The sequence below is a fragment of the Papio anubis genome, chromosome 20 (assembly GCF_008728515.1).
Source record: "Papio anubis isolate 15944 chromosome 20, Panubis1.0, whole genome shotgun sequence".
Lineage (NCBI taxonomy): Eukaryota > Metazoa > Chordata > Mammalia > Primates > Cercopithecidae > Papio > Papio anubis.
In genome coordinates, this window is record NC_044995.1 from 21,248,768 (window position 1) to 21,265,563 (window position 16,796).

The 16,796-nt window shown below is 50.4% G+C and overlaps 1 protein-coding gene across 7 annotated transcripts; it reads right to left on the minus strand.

The window, feature by feature from the left end:
- Positions 1 to 333: 333 nt before the first annotated feature.
- On the minus strand, positions 334 to 16,624 carry FXYD5 (FXYD domain containing ion transport regulator 5). Of its 7 annotated transcripts, none has more exons than XM_031659656.1 (9): positions 16,489 to 16,624; positions 15,688 to 15,748; positions 13,775 to 13,855; positions 12,872 to 12,928; positions 10,469 to 10,567; positions 6,744 to 6,833; positions 4,042 to 4,071; positions 3,888 to 3,962; positions 334 to 649 (listed from the first exon to the last, which is right to left on the minus strand). In XM_031659656.1, exons 1-9 carry the CDS (start codon positions 16,612 to 16,614, stop codon positions 600 to 602), a joined length of 669 nt encoding a protein of 222 aa, XP_031515516.1. In that variant the 5' UTR covers positions 16,615 to 16,624; the 3' UTR covers positions 334 to 599. The 7 variants fall into 7 exon arrangements, with proteins under 7 accessions (XP_031515516.1, XP_031515515.1, XP_031515520.1 ...); XM_031659655.1 differs by having other exon boundaries at positions 16,429 to 16,558; XM_031659660.1 differs by having other exon boundaries at positions 15,688 to 15,890; positions 16,489 to 16,550.
- Between the last annotated feature and the right edge of the window lie 172 nt (positions 16,625 to 16,796).

The following is a 16,796-nucleotide window of genomic DNA, read 5'->3' on the forward strand; positions in this document are numbered from 1 at the left end:
GGAATACAGTGGCTCAATCACAGCTCACTAAAATCTCGACCTCCTGGGCTCAAGCAGTTCTCCTGCCTCAGCCTCCTGAGTAGCTGGGACTCTAGGCATGCACCACCACGCCCAGTTAATATTTTTATTTTTTGTAGAGACAAGGTCTCACTATGTTGCCCAGACTGGTCTTGAACTACTGGCCTCAAGTGATCCTCCCGCCTCAGCCTCCCAAAGGGCTGGGGTTATAGGTGTGGGTCACCACGTCCAGCCTTTGTTTATTCCTTGAGGGCCCCAAGGCAGCCCCTGCCTCCTCTTTCCACTCCCCTGTCCCAAATGATCAGAGATCCTGGGGAAAAGACCACAGTGCTTTACTTTTTGTCTGAACAGAGGAGATAACTTGAGGGACAGTCCCCAACGCGCCAGGCAACCTTCAGGGGCGGGTAGGGTTGGGGGAGGTAGGAGACTCGGACCGGCAGCCCTGGCTCCAGCTTCATCGTCTGTGCCTTCCCTCTCTGGCCAGGCTCTTCGAGGGGATGCAGGAGGCTGGGCACGGTGAGCTGGCAGGGGGCTTGGTCTTGGGGTGCTCAGCGGGTTGTCGGTTCCTGTTTCTGATGGACTCACCTGCAATAATTCCGGCATAACCCGGACAGCTGTCTGCATTTGCCACCTGTGGGTGAAGGAAATGGTTCAGTCATGAGCTACAGCGATATTGATTCTTCTTGTGTGTTCTGGGGCTGGGGAAGCAGGTTGATCAACCCTGCCCCTAGGGAAGCTCAAAGGCAGCTCCATAAACAAATGATGGAGAAACGCACTGAGAAGCCCTGTGAGAGGCACTTCCCACACAGGCTCACAGATGAGCCGTTTGGGAACTCCCATTATTTTGTATGTCACTTATTCATTCATTCAGGCACTAAGAACACAGTTGAGGACAAAGAAAAAAATCCCTGCCCTGGCAGAGTTGTCTTTCTATGGGGAAAGACCAACAAGGAGAAAAATAACAAAGTCAAATGTATGAAGGCACTACGTGGGATAGTGTTAAGTCCTATGATGGGAAATAAGGCCAGGAAGGAGGCATGGAGGCCCAGGAGCTGGGCTCATTCTCACAGGGATGGCTACTGGGGCTTCAATGAGGAGGTGACTTTTTTTTTTTTTTTTTTTTTTTGAGACAGAGTCTTGCTGTGTCACCCAGGCTGGAGTGCAGTGGTGCAATCTCGGCTCACTGCAACCTCCACCTCCTGGGTTCAAGTGATTCTCCTGCCTCAGCCTCCCGAGTAGCTGGGATGACAGGCACATGCCACCACGCCCAGCTAATTTTTGTATTTTTAGTAGAGACGGGGTTTCACCATGTTGGCCAAGCTAGTCTTGAACTCCTGGCCTCAAGGGATCCACCTGCCTTGGCCTCCCAAAGTGCTGGGATTACATACGTGAACCACTGCGGCCCGCCAAGGAGGTGACATTTGAGCAAAGGTCTGAAGGAGGTAAGGGAGACACCTGGAGGAAGGGTGTTACAGGCAGAGGGAACAGCAGTGCAAAGGCCTTGAGGTAGGAGGACACAGATGGGCTCCAAAGACTCATCTGTGACTGGTCCAGAGTGAGGGAGGGGGGGCCTTAGAAGCCAAGGGTACTTTAGAAAACACCGGCCACCCTTGCCTCCTCCAGCCCCTCAGCTCTCTGGCCTCGTCTTCTTCTACTCTCCCGCAGCCTATCCTGTCCTGGCTACTTGGCTTCCTCCGCTGCTATAGCAATGCGCGCAGCTCATTCCTGCCTCCAGGGCTTGGCACTTGCTGCCCTCTCTACCTGGTGATTCATCTTCTCATCATCAGGTGTCAGTTCCAATTTCGCCACTCCAGGGAGGGCTTCTCTCCCCACCCCTCTCTTCCCTGTCACTATGCTTTATTTGGCAAGTATCTTTCTCTGTATCCACTCATTCATGCATTTATTTGCTTATCATCTTCTCCTGACCAGATGTGAGCTCCTGAGGACAGGGACCAGGGCTGCCTGTCACCACCATGTCCCCAGTATCACCCAGCATAGGTTTGGCACAGACGAGATGCCCACAAGTATTTGCTGTTGGAAAAATACATGGCCCCAGAGCTAACGTTCAGGCTCTGCTCTCACACAAACCTGGGTCCAATCCTTCACTGATTCTTTTTTTTTTTTTTTAACTAAAAAAAATTATTTGTGTAGAGACAGGGTCTTGCCATTTTGCCCAGGCTGGTCTTGAACCCCTGGGCTCAAGCCATCCTCCCACCTTGGTCTCCCAAAGTACTGGGATTAGTGAGCCACCGTGACCCGCCAGCAAATGAATTCACTGACTCTTATGTGCTGCGTGACCTTAGGCAAACTCCTTAACTCTCTGAGCCTTAACTTCACCACTGGGGTGAGAATAGAGCCTGGCGCAAAGTCAGGATCAACACACACATGTTGCATAAACGAGGCAAGAGTGCTTGACTCTCAGATTCAGTGGGGATTACGCATATATCAGGAATCATGTTTTATGATTGTTAGAATTCTGCCTCTCCCCTTAAGGCAAAAAAAGATGTGACTATGCTCATTTTCTTGATAAGGAAGTTGGACAAGAGAGGTAATGAAACTTGGCATTCGTTATACAGATTAACTGACAGCTTGTGTTTTATTTCACCCACAACATTTTGAAAATCTTTTTTAAAAATTAGTTTCTCTGCTTGTTATTCTGCCTTTCCCCACAACTTCCTGTCCCTGCGTTGGGCCCTGGGCCCCTTGCCCTCTAGTTAAGCATTGGCACGAGACAGTGGGGTGGGAGGAGAGGGAGGTTTAGGTATCTGATCCCTACCACCCCTGCTCCCTCCTGGTTTGGTCACAAGTGAGGCAGTGGCTGGAACCCTCTTTCTGAGGCCACAGCTCCTGCCAGCAGCCCCACCCTCAGTTCCATCTCTCACCAGGCCTCCTGCAAAGCCAGTATCTCCTCTTGTCCCTCAGGCTGGGGGATAACAGGTCTCCATCCTTGCTGGTCCTAGGGCACTGCACCATCTCATTACCCTGACTGTACCTCGGAGATATCAGTCTATTAAACGTTCTCCAGTTAACCCTTTGCAGGTCCTTCTGCCACCTGCCATGAATCTGATCAACACAGCTGTCAACATGTGGGTACCAAAAGATTTTACAGAAACATTAAACTCCTAAAAGAGTAGTTACTCTGGCTGTTCCAAGCCTCTATTCTTGCTGGATTGAGTGGGTGAGGTTGTTCCATGAGGCATTTAATCCTCAGGTGTCTCCTCCCAACACAGCCTTGTTTAACCCTTGTTCCCTGCCGGGCCTGGGTGCAGTGAGCTTGTGACTGCTGGGTGGTATGCTGACTGCCAAACGGCCCCTAGTCTCTACCCCTCCCTGTCAGTATCCACGTCCTTTGCCATGTGACTTTGCCTGTCTTCCCATCAAGAGGTGGAGTCTATTTCCTTGAGTGAAGCCCAGCCTTGTGACTTGCTTTGACCTATGGAATGAGGCAGAAGTGATAATGGCCAGTTCTGAGCCTACATGCATTCACTGTCTCTTAGACCCCTGCCACCACCATGTGAACAAGCCCAGGCTAGCTTAGTGAAGGATAAGATGATGAGGCAAGGAGCCAAGGTGCCCCAGAAACAGAGTTTCCTGCTGACCCACAACTGAACTCAGATGCAAGAGTAAATCCAGTTGAGACCAGAAGAATCATCTAGCTGAGCCCAGCCTACATTTTCAAACTATGGTCTTGAGAGCTCAATAAATGGTCATTATTTTAAACCACTGAATTCTGTGGTGGTTTGTATGGATATGCAGCTAATAGATACCTCATTTAAAACAAAATTGCCCAGGGACCTTTGAGAACCCAGCCCTCAGTCATAAGCCCCCTCCTGGTCTTGGTGCCCTTCCCACCCAACCCCAGTTCTCACTGGTGAGGATGATGATGCCTGTGATGAACAGCACAGCTGCGACCAACAGCCCCCGTTTCCGGAGGGTGTGTTCATCTGCAGAGAGAAAAATGAGGGGTAGAGTCAGAGGGGCCTTCACCTTTCCTTCCCCCCCATCTTCCTGTGGATAACTTACCATAGAAGAAGGGGTCATCCTCATGAAAACCTGGAGAGGCAGACAAAGAGCAAGTCAGGGTTCAGCAAAGGTTTGTGAAGTGAATATAAGAATGGCAAAGTTGCCGGGCGCGGTGGCTCAAGCCTGTAATCCCAGCACTTTGGGAGGCCGAGACGGGTGGATCACGAGGTCAGGAGATCGAGACCATCCTGGCTAACATGGTGAAACCCCGTCTCTACTAAAAAATACAAAAAACTAGCCGGGCGTGGTGGCGGGCGCCTGTAGTCCCAGCTACTCGGGAGGCTGAGGCAGGAGAATGGCGTGAACCCGGGAGGCGGAGCTTGCAGTGAGCTGAGATCCGGCCACTGCACTCCAGCCTGGGCGGCAGAGCAAGACTCCGTCTCAAAAAAAAAAAAAAAAAAAAAAAAAAAAAAGAATGGCAAAGTCAGGAAAGGGGACACCTGGGTACCCTTAGAACAAAAACCAAAATCCTCACCATGGCACACAATCTGGTTCCCATTATTCCTCTAATCTCATTTCCTCCCCATTCCCCTCACTCCCTGCACTCCAGTCCTACCGGCCTCCCTGCTGTTGAACATGCAGGCACCTTCTCACCTCAGGGCCTTTGTGCTGGCTGTTTCCTCTGCCTGGAACACACTTTCTCTAGACATCCGCATGACTCCCTCCTTCACTCCCTTCCCAGTGGGGCCCTCCCTGGTTTTGTATATGAAATACAGGTTGACTATCCCTAATCCCCAAATCCAAAATCCAAAATGCTCCCAAATCTGACACTTTTTGATGTCACGTCAGAGGTGTTTGAACCAGAGCAACTCCATCTCGAATAGGGTAAAATAAGGCTGAGACCTACTGGGTTGTATTCCCCAGAGGTTAGACATTGTTAGTCATAGGATGAGACAGGAGGTCGGCACAAGATACAGGTCATAAAGGCCTTGCTGATAAAACAAGTTGCAGTAAAGAAGCCAGTTAAATCCACCAAAACCAAGATGGCAATGAGAGTGACCTCTGGTCATCCTCACAGCTCGTTATACGTTAGTTATAATACATTGGCATGCTAAAAGACACTCAAATACCAGCACCATGACAGTTTACAAATGCCATGCAATGTCAGGAAGTTACCCTATACAGTATAAAAAGGGGAGGAACCCTCAGTTCCAGGAATTGCCCACCCCTTTCCCAGAAAACTCATGATCCATCCCTTGTTTAGCATATAATCAAGAAACAACCGGCCGGGCGCGGTGGCTCAAGCCTGTAATCCCAGCACTTTGGGAGGCCGAGGCGGGTGGATCACGAGGTCAGGAGATCGAGACTATCCTGGCTAACATGGTGAAACCCCGTCTCTACTAAAATACAAAAACTAGCCGAGGCGTGGTAGCCTGTAGTGCTCTCACCGGGAGGCTGAGGTGGGGCGTGAACCAGTGAGCTTGCAGTGAGCGAGATCAGCCACTGCACTCCAACCTGGGAGACACAGTGAGACTCGTCTCAAAAAAAAAAAAAAAAAAAAAACAAGAAACAACCATAAAAATAGGCTGCTCTGTCTATGGAGTAGCCATTCTTTATTCCTTTACTTTCTTAATAAACTCTATGGACTCACTCTGAATTCTTTTTTTTTTTTTTGGGAACTGAGAATCATGCTCGCCAGGCTGGAGTGGCCAGTCTCGCTCACTGCAGCTCCACCTCCAGTCACCTCCGAGGTAACTGGGACAACTCCGCCTGACTGAAAACGGGGTTCACCATTCGATCTCCCTGACTATGACCGCCGATCTCAGCAGATGCTAACAGGCTTCCTACGGTGCAAGATCCAAGAGCCCTCTCTTGGGGTCTGGATTGGGACCCCTTTCTGGTAACAGTCTGACATGGCACAAAAGGAAGTGCCCATTGGAACATTTTGGACTTCAGATTTTTGGTCCAGGAATGTGCGGGCTTGGCCTGAAATATTCTAAAACCCGAAATCTGAAAGACTCCTGGTCCAAAGCATTTTGGATAAGGAATATTCAACCTGTACTCCCCAGTTACTCTCTAACCCTACTTTATTTTTCTTGATAGCAAGTTAAAATCAACTGATACATAATTATTATGATTATTTCTTGTTGTGTTTCTCTTACCACTAGAATAGTCGTTCCATGAGGGCAGAGATTTTGTCTGGCTTGTTCACCACCCTATCTCTGCCCCCTAGAACCTAGCCTAGCACACAACAGGTACTCAGTGAATATTTGTTGAATGAATGGATGAACGGGCTCTCTATGTGACCCATGGGCATATCATTTCCATTCATTCACTCGGGAGTTGACTGGGCAGGAAGTGGAGGATAAGATCACCAGGGAAAGAATCAAATTGCCCCTAGAAACAGAGCTCCCTGCTGACCCACAACTGACCTCAGAGACTTGAGTAAGTCCAGCTGAAACCAGAAGAACCAGCCAGCTGAGCAAACCCTAGATTTCCAAATTGCAGAAATGAGAGCTAAATAAATGGTTATCATTTTAAGCCACTGAGTTTTTAGGTCGTTTGTATGCAGCAATAATTTATGCATTCATTTATCTATTCAGACATTTCTCATGTGCCCACCCTCTGCCAGACTTGAAGTCATTTACTCTCCCATCACGTGTTTACTGAGAACTATTCTGTGCTGGGCTGTATTCCAGGTGCTGGAAATACACAGTGAACAGAAAATAGCCTGCTTCCAGTCTGGGGAGGCAATTACTGACCAGATGGCTTGAGGGTCTGGGGGTCTGTCTGGACGTCTGTGCTTGGGGATGGTCTCTCAGAGAGCGTCGTGGTGTCTTCAGTGGGATGAGCTGAGAGAGTGGCCATCAGTGGAGGGCAGGAGTGAGCCATGGAGGCAGAAACAAGGGATATTACTGAGATCCTGCATCTGGAAGAAATCCCTCTCCCACATCTACACAGCTGGTGTGCAGGGTCAGGCATCCCCCCTACTCCATACCAGAGGCAATAAGTAATGGCAGGCATTAAAATGCTGAAATAAGCATGTACCCCCTGGTTATGACTATCTGATCTGCCTCAATCCTTGAGGGACTCCAGACACCTCTCCTAAGACCTTTTGGCCCACACTATAATCCAGGAGATAAAGGAACTAAAAAGCAACACCTGCCAGGGACTCTGACCCAGCTACATAGTCTGGAGACACTTTTAAAACATTCTGAATATTGTCCAGGTGCAGCAGCTCATGCCTGTAACCCCAGCACTTTGGGAGACTGAGGCGGGCAGATTACCTGAAGCCAGGAGTTCAAGACCAGCCTGGCCAACACAGTGAAACCCCGTATCTACTAAAAATACAAATATTAGCCGGGACTGGTGGCACACACCTGTAATCCCAGGTACGCAGGAGGCTGGCAGGAGAATTGCCTGAATGCGGGAGGGGGAGTTTGCAGTGAGACGAGATTTCACCACTGCACTCCAGTCTGGGCAACAGAGCAAGACTCCATCTCAAAAACAACAACAAAAACAACAAAACTATTCTGAATATCATTTCTGCCCCCAGGACGGAAAATACCAAAGGATTCTTCTCTTGGGAAAAAAAAAGGGCTGGACGTGGTGGCTCACGCCTGTAATCCCAACACTTTGGGAGGCTGAGGCAGGCGGATCATGAGGTCAGGAGATTGAGACCATCCTGGCTAACATGGTGAAACCCCGTCTCTGCTAAAAATACAAAAAAAGTTAGCCGGGTGTGGTGGTGGGCACCTGTAGTCCCACCTACTCGGGAGGCTGAGGCAGGAGAATTTTGAACCAGGGAGGAGGAGCTTGCAGTGAGCTGAGATCGTGCCACTGCACTTCAGCCTGGGTGAAAGTGCAAGACTCTGCCTCAAAAAAAAAAAAAAAAAAAAAAAATCAGTACCTCCAAAGAAAAGGCCTCCCCCAGCACTGAGAAGTGCCACCACACCACATCTGAGGCCTCAACAAGAAGCCAGCAGGCAGAGAAGCTCCCTCATGAAACCCAAGTTCTCTGGAACTATCTCAGTGCCCCACACCCTAAATAGGAGCTGGCAGCCAAGGATTACAAGATATTCAGGGAATGCATTGCCCAGAGGAAGGCATAAGCCAGATCAACGGCAGAGACCACAGGAATGCAAAGGACAGCCATACTGGTGTGCAGTGCTCATGCACCCCGGGGCAAGACAGTCTAGACTCAAATTCTGGTTCTACCACTCTTGGCTGTATTGCCTAAGGCAAGCTGAGTAACCTTTCTGGGCCTCAGTTCCCTTTCCTGTAAAATGGGAGTAATGACAGTTCCCACCACACAGGATGATCACAAGCATCGAATGACTGAATATACAAAAGTTTAGCACAGTGCCCAGCATGAATAAGCTCTCAGCAAAAGTCAGCCTTGGCTGTTAATGTTTGCTCAGCACTCCATCCTCCTTCTGGAATAACTCCCCCTTTCTTTGTGGGAGGACATTGCCCTCCCTTCCCCAGTTATAACCCAGGCTACAAAAGGAAGTATGTGACCTTCCCTGAGACCTTTGAAATCCCAAGTAGGGATATTGAGTGACAGCTAGGTACTATAGACTGAATTCTATCCGCCCCACGGAATTCCGTATGTGATGGTATTTGGAGCGAGGGCTTTTGGGAGGTAATTAGGGTTAGATAGGATCATGAGGGTGGGGCCCTCATGATGGGATTAGTGCCCTTATAAGAAGACACCAGAGAGCTTGCTCTCAAGCTCACAAGCCCACCCACACATGGAGAGGACATGGTGAAGACAGAGCAAGAGAATGGTTGTCTGTGACCCAAGGGGAGCCCTCGCCAGAAACCAACACTGCTGGCACCTCGATCATGGACTTCCCGTCTCCAGAACCGGGAGAAATTAATTCCTATTGTTTAAGTCATCCAGTCTGTGGTATTTTGTTACGGTAACCTGAGCAGATTAAAACCCTAGGTGAAGCCTGGAAGCTTTGAGCTAGGAAGCTCAAATAGGAAGGAGCCATTTCCTTCCTAGGTGGAAGAGAAGCAAAGATAGAGGAGGAAGAGAGGCCTGGGGGCTTTCATGCCCAGCCTCTAAGCAACCCAGAGGCTCAGCAGTGACAGCCATTTATCCTTGATGAATTTCTGTCACATATATCGAGGAACATGGACCAATACATAGAGCAACTCAGGTCAGCAAAGACTCAGTAAATTAATGCAGAGATGTGAGAATGCTTTATCAATTGATAAGTGTGGACACAGCTGCTATCCCCCACCCCCTACAGGTCCACTTTTGTGCAAAACAGAAAAATTCCCTTCTGTAAGGCACTTTATTTCCATCTGTTGTAGGATTGTTTTAATAGATTCTGTAAGAATGAGATGCTTTACTGCTGTCACTAGAAAACTGGAACAGTTATAAAGACCGACAAAGGGAATAGCATAGCCTCAGAGGTGGTGCTCTTGTTTAGTGCCCAGTCTGCACAACTGTACATGTCTCTCAGCCTGGGAGTGGCCTACACCACAATACTTTCCAGTTGGGGGGCTGCCCCTCAAACAAGGATCATCACACAGGCATTAGAGGCGATCTGTTGCCTTAGCTCAGTCTCCTTTCCCACACCTTCTGGTAATACTAACTCACTTGTCCAGAGGAAACCCCCGTCTTCCCTGACTGTTGGTCTGTGTGGTTCAGGCATGGCTGGCTGAACCTCTTCTCTAGCCCCAGGGTGAGGCACGAGACTCAGGCCTAACCAATGAGAATAGCTCATTTCTCAGGCTCTCATTGGTTCAGACATAAGCATGTGACTCCAGCTGGACCAATGAGAATCAATTCTAGGCCTCAGGCTAGAAATAATGGGAAAGATTTTGTTCTCCAGCCACCAGGTATGTGAACTAAAGTTAGAACTATGGGACCATGTCTGCCATCCAGAGGGGAGAAGTTAGTCGAGAATGAAACAACAGAACCAAGAGAGGGAACAAAGCATTCATGACAGTGCTTATGCGCCTTGATCCAGCTATGCCTGAAGTTGGATACTTCTAGACTTTCCAGAACTTATACAACCAATCAGTCTTGTATGCGTGTGTGTGTGTGTGTGTGTGTTTTTAAGGTGAATTTTCTATATTTTGCAACTGAAAAGCTCCTGTTCTAACATTAAGGAGATGTACAAAAAAGAAATATCCACAGGCACATTTTATAGCACCAGCCTCCGAGGGGAACTGACTGCAAGAAAGTTCTACCAGTTAGGGAAACACTGCATACTGCACGCTGCCCCTTGGGGATCCTTTGCTGCAAATTAGCTTAATCAAGACTCTCAGAAGTCCTGCCATAAAGAAACATGGTTAACTTTAACTCAGGGTTCCCCAAATAACTTTGACCACAAACCAAAAACATTTTTTTTAAATGTGTTAACAATTCCCCAAACAGGGGCACCGAGAAACGTACTGAGGGAAATGTTGACCTAGATAGAGAATTAAATAAAAATCGTAGGCTCTTGCTCTCAGTCCCATGCCGTACCTGTTTTGGTGCTCTTGTGTGTCTCTGGATCTGTCACTAGAGGCCCATCCACTCCTGTTGGTCGCTGGGTCTGGGTCTGGGTCTGGGGTTGTGGTGTTTCTATTCAGGTCAGAAGAGCAAGGAGGGAAGAAGAAGAAAGAGTGAATTGGGGTCGGGCACGGTGGTTCATGTCTGTATTCCCAGCACTTTGGGAGGCCGAGGCGGGCAGATCACCTGAGGTCGGGAGTTCAAGACCAGCCTGGCCAACGTGGAGAAACCCTGTCTCTACTAAAAATACAAAATTAGCCAGGCATGGTGGCACATGCCTGTAATCACAGCTACTCGGGAGGCTGAGGGAGGAGAATCGCTTGAACCCAGGAGGCGGAGGTTGTGGTGAGCCGAGATTGCGCCATTGCACTCCAGCCTGGGCAACGGGAGCAAAACTCCATCTCAGAAAAAAACTAAGAGGCTGGCAAAACCTGAAGACATCAATATACCAAGTGTCACTGTAGGGATGGGAAGGGGGACACTCTCCTGCACACTGCTGGTGGGTGAGGAAGTGGGCACAGACACTTGGGAAGGCAACTTTTATTTTTACTTTTATTTATTTATTTATTTTTGAGACGGGGTCTCACTCTAGCCTGAGCTGGAGTGTAGTGGTGCAATCATAGCTCACCGAAGCCTTGAACTCCTGGGCTCAAGTGATTCTCCCACCTTAGCCTCCCAGGTAGCTGGGACTACAGGCACATGCCACCATGCCCAGCTAATCATTTTGTACTTTTTGTAGAGAATAGGTTTTGCTTTGTTGCTCAGGCTGGTCTCAAATTCCTGGGCTCAAGCGATCCACCCGCCTCAGCCTCCAAAAGTGCTGGGATGTCAGGCATGAGCCACCGTGCCTGGGCAGCAGGAGGGCAAATTTTAAAACATGAAACATGCATGTTCTTTGCCCTGTACTGTTTTGGATAAAAGCACAGGCTCTGGTGCCAGATTCCTGGACTTTGATTCCTGCTGCGTCCGTGACTTGCTGTGAGACCTTGAACCAGTTACTCAGAGCCTCTGTTTCCTTGTCTGTAAAATGGGGACAATGGTAATTTCTGCCTCTTAGGGTTTGCGTGAAGGCTGAATGAGTTAACCTACGCAAAATATTTAGAACTATGACCAGCGCATAGTCAGTACATATTCCAAGTGCGTTTGCTCAAGGAGGAAGGGACAAGGTTGCTTATTGTGGCACTGTGTGTAGACAGAAAAAGCTGGAAACGGCCAACATGTGCATCAAGAAGTGTGTGACTCCATGAGCTGTGACATAGGCGCCTTGTGGAATACCAGGCAGCAGAGAAAACAAAACGAGTCTTTATGCAGTGATGTGAGAACTTCCAAACATGCCACTGCATGAAGAAGCAAAGCAAGTTGCAGAACAATCATCCGATTTCCTTAAGCTCACACAAACACAGCACACAGTCAGTGCATTTTCTCCAGGTGATACACATGGGATATGGTATCACTGGGGACCTACCCCAATGCTAACAGTGGGGACCTCTCGGAGACAGAGGGAGAGAACAAGGATTGGGGAGGGGAGGTGACAAAGGGGTTTAGTTTTGCCTACAATCATTTCATTCTTTCCAGGTAGAATGTGTTTATGTACTACTGTGTCTTTAAACATCGATTGAAAAAATTGGGGAGCACCTTTTTTTTTTTTGAGACAGGGTCTCGCTCTGTTGCCCAGGCTGGAGTGCAATGGCGAGATCTTGGCTCACTGCAACCTCTGCCTCCGGGTTCAAGTGATTCTCCCACCTCAGCCTTTTGAGTAGCTGGGACTACAGGAGCACACCAATGCACTTGGCAAATTTTTGTATTTTTCTGTAAAGATGGAGTCTCACTGTGTTGCCCAGGCTGGTCTAGAACTCCTGAGCTCAAGTGATCCATCCACCTTGGCCTCTCACAGTACTGGGATTATAGGCGTGATCCACTGTGCCTGGCCGGGAGCACTTTTTGAATTATACTCCAAGAAAGCATCCAAAAATTGTTCAAAAAATTCAAAAAAGGGATCAGAGAAAAAAGAGATGAAAGGAAGAAACAAATGGGACTGGCACACAGAGGCTTTCTGGGGGTGTTTGCAAAGTTCTGCTCTTTGACCTGGTTGGTAGTTACATAGGGATTCAATTTAGAGTAAGTCATTACATTGTAAATTTGTGGGTTTTGTATTTTTCTATATGCACGCTAATTTCACAATTTCAAAAGTGTTTTGGTTTTCTTTTTCTAAAAAATTGAATGGAGTTGGCTGGCTGCCCCACCCAAAGTAAACCAGGGCATTCAGAGCTGGGAGCAGGGACTGAAATGGGCAACCAAAGACCTAGAGTGTCAGAGAAGAGGGGAAACTTTGTTTGCCCTGGTCCTGTCCCCACCCCCTGCCCCTGCGCTACTCACCATCAGCAGGCCAGGTTGGGGTCGGAGGGGTGGCCTGGAGTTCTGTGTAGGCTGCGTCTGGAGTCCAGAAACAAGGGGTCAGGGAGAGAACAGGAGAGAGAAAAAGAAGTGGACAAGATCTATGGATGGAGATGCCAAAGATTCCCATAGCAACTCAATTTTAATGTAATAGAAATGGCTTAATTAATCCAGCCATTTGCTAACTGCTGAAATGTGCTACCAATATGTCCTCTTCTTGGGGACCTTACGTCCCACAGATGCCACACTACAGCTCCTTCTTCGAGATGCTGGCTGCAAATTAGCTTTCTCAAGACTCTGAGAAGTGCTGCCTAAAAAAAAAGTGTTTAACTCAGCTTCCCAAATGCCCTTGCTCTGAGAAAAAGCCCCAGAACTTCCTTTAGGGACCATCCTTCCCTGACTCTTGGTCCCCTTTATGCAGCAGGTCTGACACCAGCCCTAGTGGAGGTTGGACATGGAACCCAGGCCTGGCCAATCAGCTTCCTATGCCTGTGGCCACAGTGGCCAGCTTAGGGATACGACCTGAGCCTGGCCAAAGATAACTCAGTTCTGGGACATTTGCTGGACTGGGGAAGGGAAATTCTCTTGCTGGGATTCTCAGCAGACAGGATGAGAGCCCCAGGCTTCAAGGGATCATCTTGGCCCCATGAGAAGAGACTCTTCCTGGAAATGAAGACAACACAGAGAAAACAGACCCAAGAGGTAGAGAGAGGTTCCTGATAGCATCATTTGAGCACCTAGATCAAGCCATGCCTGAAGGTCTGTACCTGGACTTTTTCGTTACATAAATCCATAAATTCCCTTGTTGGGTCCCAGTTTGGGATTTTTGTTGCTGTTGTTATTTGCAATGACAGGATCTTGATAGACATGTCCCTCTTTCCTCACCTGGGGCTGGTGTCGGGACCTGAATGTCCATGATAGTTGGGTCTGCTGAAGAAACGGACGTGGTATACTTCAACGTCTGTCCTAGGGAATCAAAGATGAGAAGTCAGGAGGGAGCCTGGTCCCCCTCCTCTCACCACCCCCGCCCTCCACTCCCTGGTGAAACCTTAGGGGTCCTGTCTGCTGGTGGAATCACTCAGCTTTGACAGTATCAATCCATAATTCGGAAAGGGTTTTCAGCTATGCCAATGCCTGGGAACCCTTCTTCTAGGCCCCCTCCCCGCCCATCCCTGTGGGGTGGGAGAGTCAGTTTAGTCTACTGAGCCCAGGTGCTAGGGTCAGCCCGGACCCTGGTTTCAAATCTTGCCCCCAACAACTTTCTTGCTGTGTGACCTGGAACAAATAAAGTCCTTTCTCTGAGCCTCAGTTGCTCCATCTGCAAAGCGGGGATAATAATTGAATCTACTGCACAGGGCTATAGATAGGGTGAAATGACCCAGAGCAGGGAACGGTCTCCCACACTGCTTACCATGTAGTCAGTGCTGGATAACTCCACTGCCCCCACCCTTGCCCAGCCTCTGTACCCTCCAGCCTGGACATCCCAGCAGCCTCCTCCCTGGGCTCCCTGCTCCTGTCCCTGCCCCCACAGTCTGTTCCCACCTGCAGCCAGAGGGAGCCTGGGACCACCTGAGTCAGGTCAGGGCCTGCCTGGCTCAGAGCCCTGCCCTGGCTGCACTTCACTCTACATAAAAGCAAAGCCCTCAAGTGGCCCATAAGTCCACCTCCATCTGGTCCCATCACTTCTCCGTCCTCTCTTCATCCCACTCTGCCCCTTCTCATCCCAATCCAGCCACCCCACCTGCCTGTTATTCTTAAAGCACACCAGACAACACTCAGCCCCCAGACACCTGCAAGACTCATTCCCTCATTTCCTCCAAGTGTTTGTTGGTCCCAATGTCACCTCCTCAGTGAGGCCCTCCCTGACCACCCAGTTTAAACAATCCTCATTACCTGTACTTTTCTGCAAGCACATAGCACCTCCTAGCACATGATATAATTTACTAATTTGTCTCTCCCCACTAGAGTGTGACCTCTTGTTTTATTCACTGCTGTTTCTCCAGTGCACAGAATATCTAGCACATAGTAGGTGCTCAATAAATATTTGTCAAATGACTGAATGAGTGTATGAAAATCATTTTATGAAGGAGAAGTGAGGGTGCTTTCAGTGGGGCGTGCACTCTGGGTTCTGGGGGCAGGCAGGACAGTTGTTTTCCCAGCTCCCCCACACACTATCCTCTGACACAGCGCACTTCCCTTCGCTGAGCCTCAGTTTCCTCATCAGTAAAATGGGCATGACAACAGGTGTGACTGACTGTCAGAGGCAAAGCCTAACTGAGCTAACACACACCACACACCACACCTGCCATGCAGAAGGGATGCTCAATGACCTCCCGCGGTTCCTGTCTTTCAGGAGACACTTCCCAGGCAAGGCTGAGATGTCACCAACTCGTTGGACCAACCCCAGCTCAACAGCTTTGCCTAACTGTGTAATGCCCCAGGACCCAGTGATCCTCTTTTTTGGGAGCCAAGGTTTCCTGGCCGCTGAGTAGAAAACTGACACCAATCTCCCCGCCAAATCAAACTCAGTGAGTTCTTCTTGGAGGTGAAATTGGAGGATGCTCAGCAGGACAGGCCTTGGCCAGACTCACTGGAAGCAGCCACCTGGGTTTGAGGTGTCCAAAGAGGGTGTAACGTCGCCCCGCCATAGGGATCCCCACTTCCTGGTGCCGGCTCAGCGGGAGGGTGACGGGGCGGGACAGAACGTTCACACGCGCCAGCCACCCACCCTGCAGCACATGTAGGGCTGGCCTGGCTGGGGGCTCTGGGGCAGGGTGGAGGCCAGAGACGGGTCTTACCTCTGGTGGGGAGAATCAGGCCAACGATGGTGAGAAGACACAGGCGACCAAAGGGCGACATCTGTGGGACCAGGCGATGCTGGGGTCAGCCATGATGTCAGCGAGGCCGGCCTCTGGCAGCCCCCGGGGATCCTGCAGCCCCTTCCCTGCCCTGAGCAAACACCTCTGGCTTCCAGGACCCCCTGCCAGGGCAGACGGCTGGCCTCAGGGGAAAGGGGAGGGTCTTAGGTGGGGATATCAAACAGTCACCCTGCTTCCTTCCCCTGCAGGTCCCCAAAGAAAACAAGAAGCAACAGATAAATGGATCTCCCAGCAGCTGCAAGGGCCGGCAGGCGCCCCTGAAGCAGAGAAGCACCTCCCTGCGCCTTCCGCCAGGCGCCTATCCCTCACTGGGACTGACGCAAGGAGGGGACTGGGGCAGAGGAGTAGATAGGAGGCCTCTTCCCTCCCCCAGGGGCCCAGAGCCCAGGAGTCGGCAAGGAGGGGAAGGAGGAAGAGTGAGTAACGCCTCCTGCGCTCAGAGGAAAAAGTGAGTTGGTGTCAGGGGCTGCCTTGCAGGGATGGCGCGCTAGGGAGATCTGAGAAGCACTGGTCCGAGGGGGGTGGCAAACAGCTGGGGAGACTGAGGCAGGCCGGCGGGAGCGAGGCAGAGCGGCCCACTGTAGCCCAGGAGAGGAGGCAGAGAGATGTGGGCGTGGATGGGGGACAGAGAGGGGCGGAAGGGGTCAAACCCCTACCCACCTGAGCCCGGCCCGTGGGCAGAGGGGCAGCGGATGGAGGTGGCGCGCGAGAGACACTTACGTTGGAGCTGGGGGTCCTGAGCCGGCAGCCTAGTGGGGAGAGGGACGCGGCGGTGGCTGCTGCGTCCAGGCGGAGGGTGTGGCCAGGGGAGCGCGAGCGGGCGGGGACCCAGACGGGCTCAGTCATTTCCTCTTGGGTTTCCTGGCTTCAGAGCCCGGGGTGGGAGCAGGAGGGGGAGCCGCTGAGGGCAACGGGGGGCAGGGGTGAGGGCACAGTGGTGGGGGAGGGTGGGGACGGGGATGGGGCCGGCAGGTCTAGGGTGAGTGGACGCCTCTGAGAAAGCAGGGGGAGAAAGGGGAGGGGTCTAT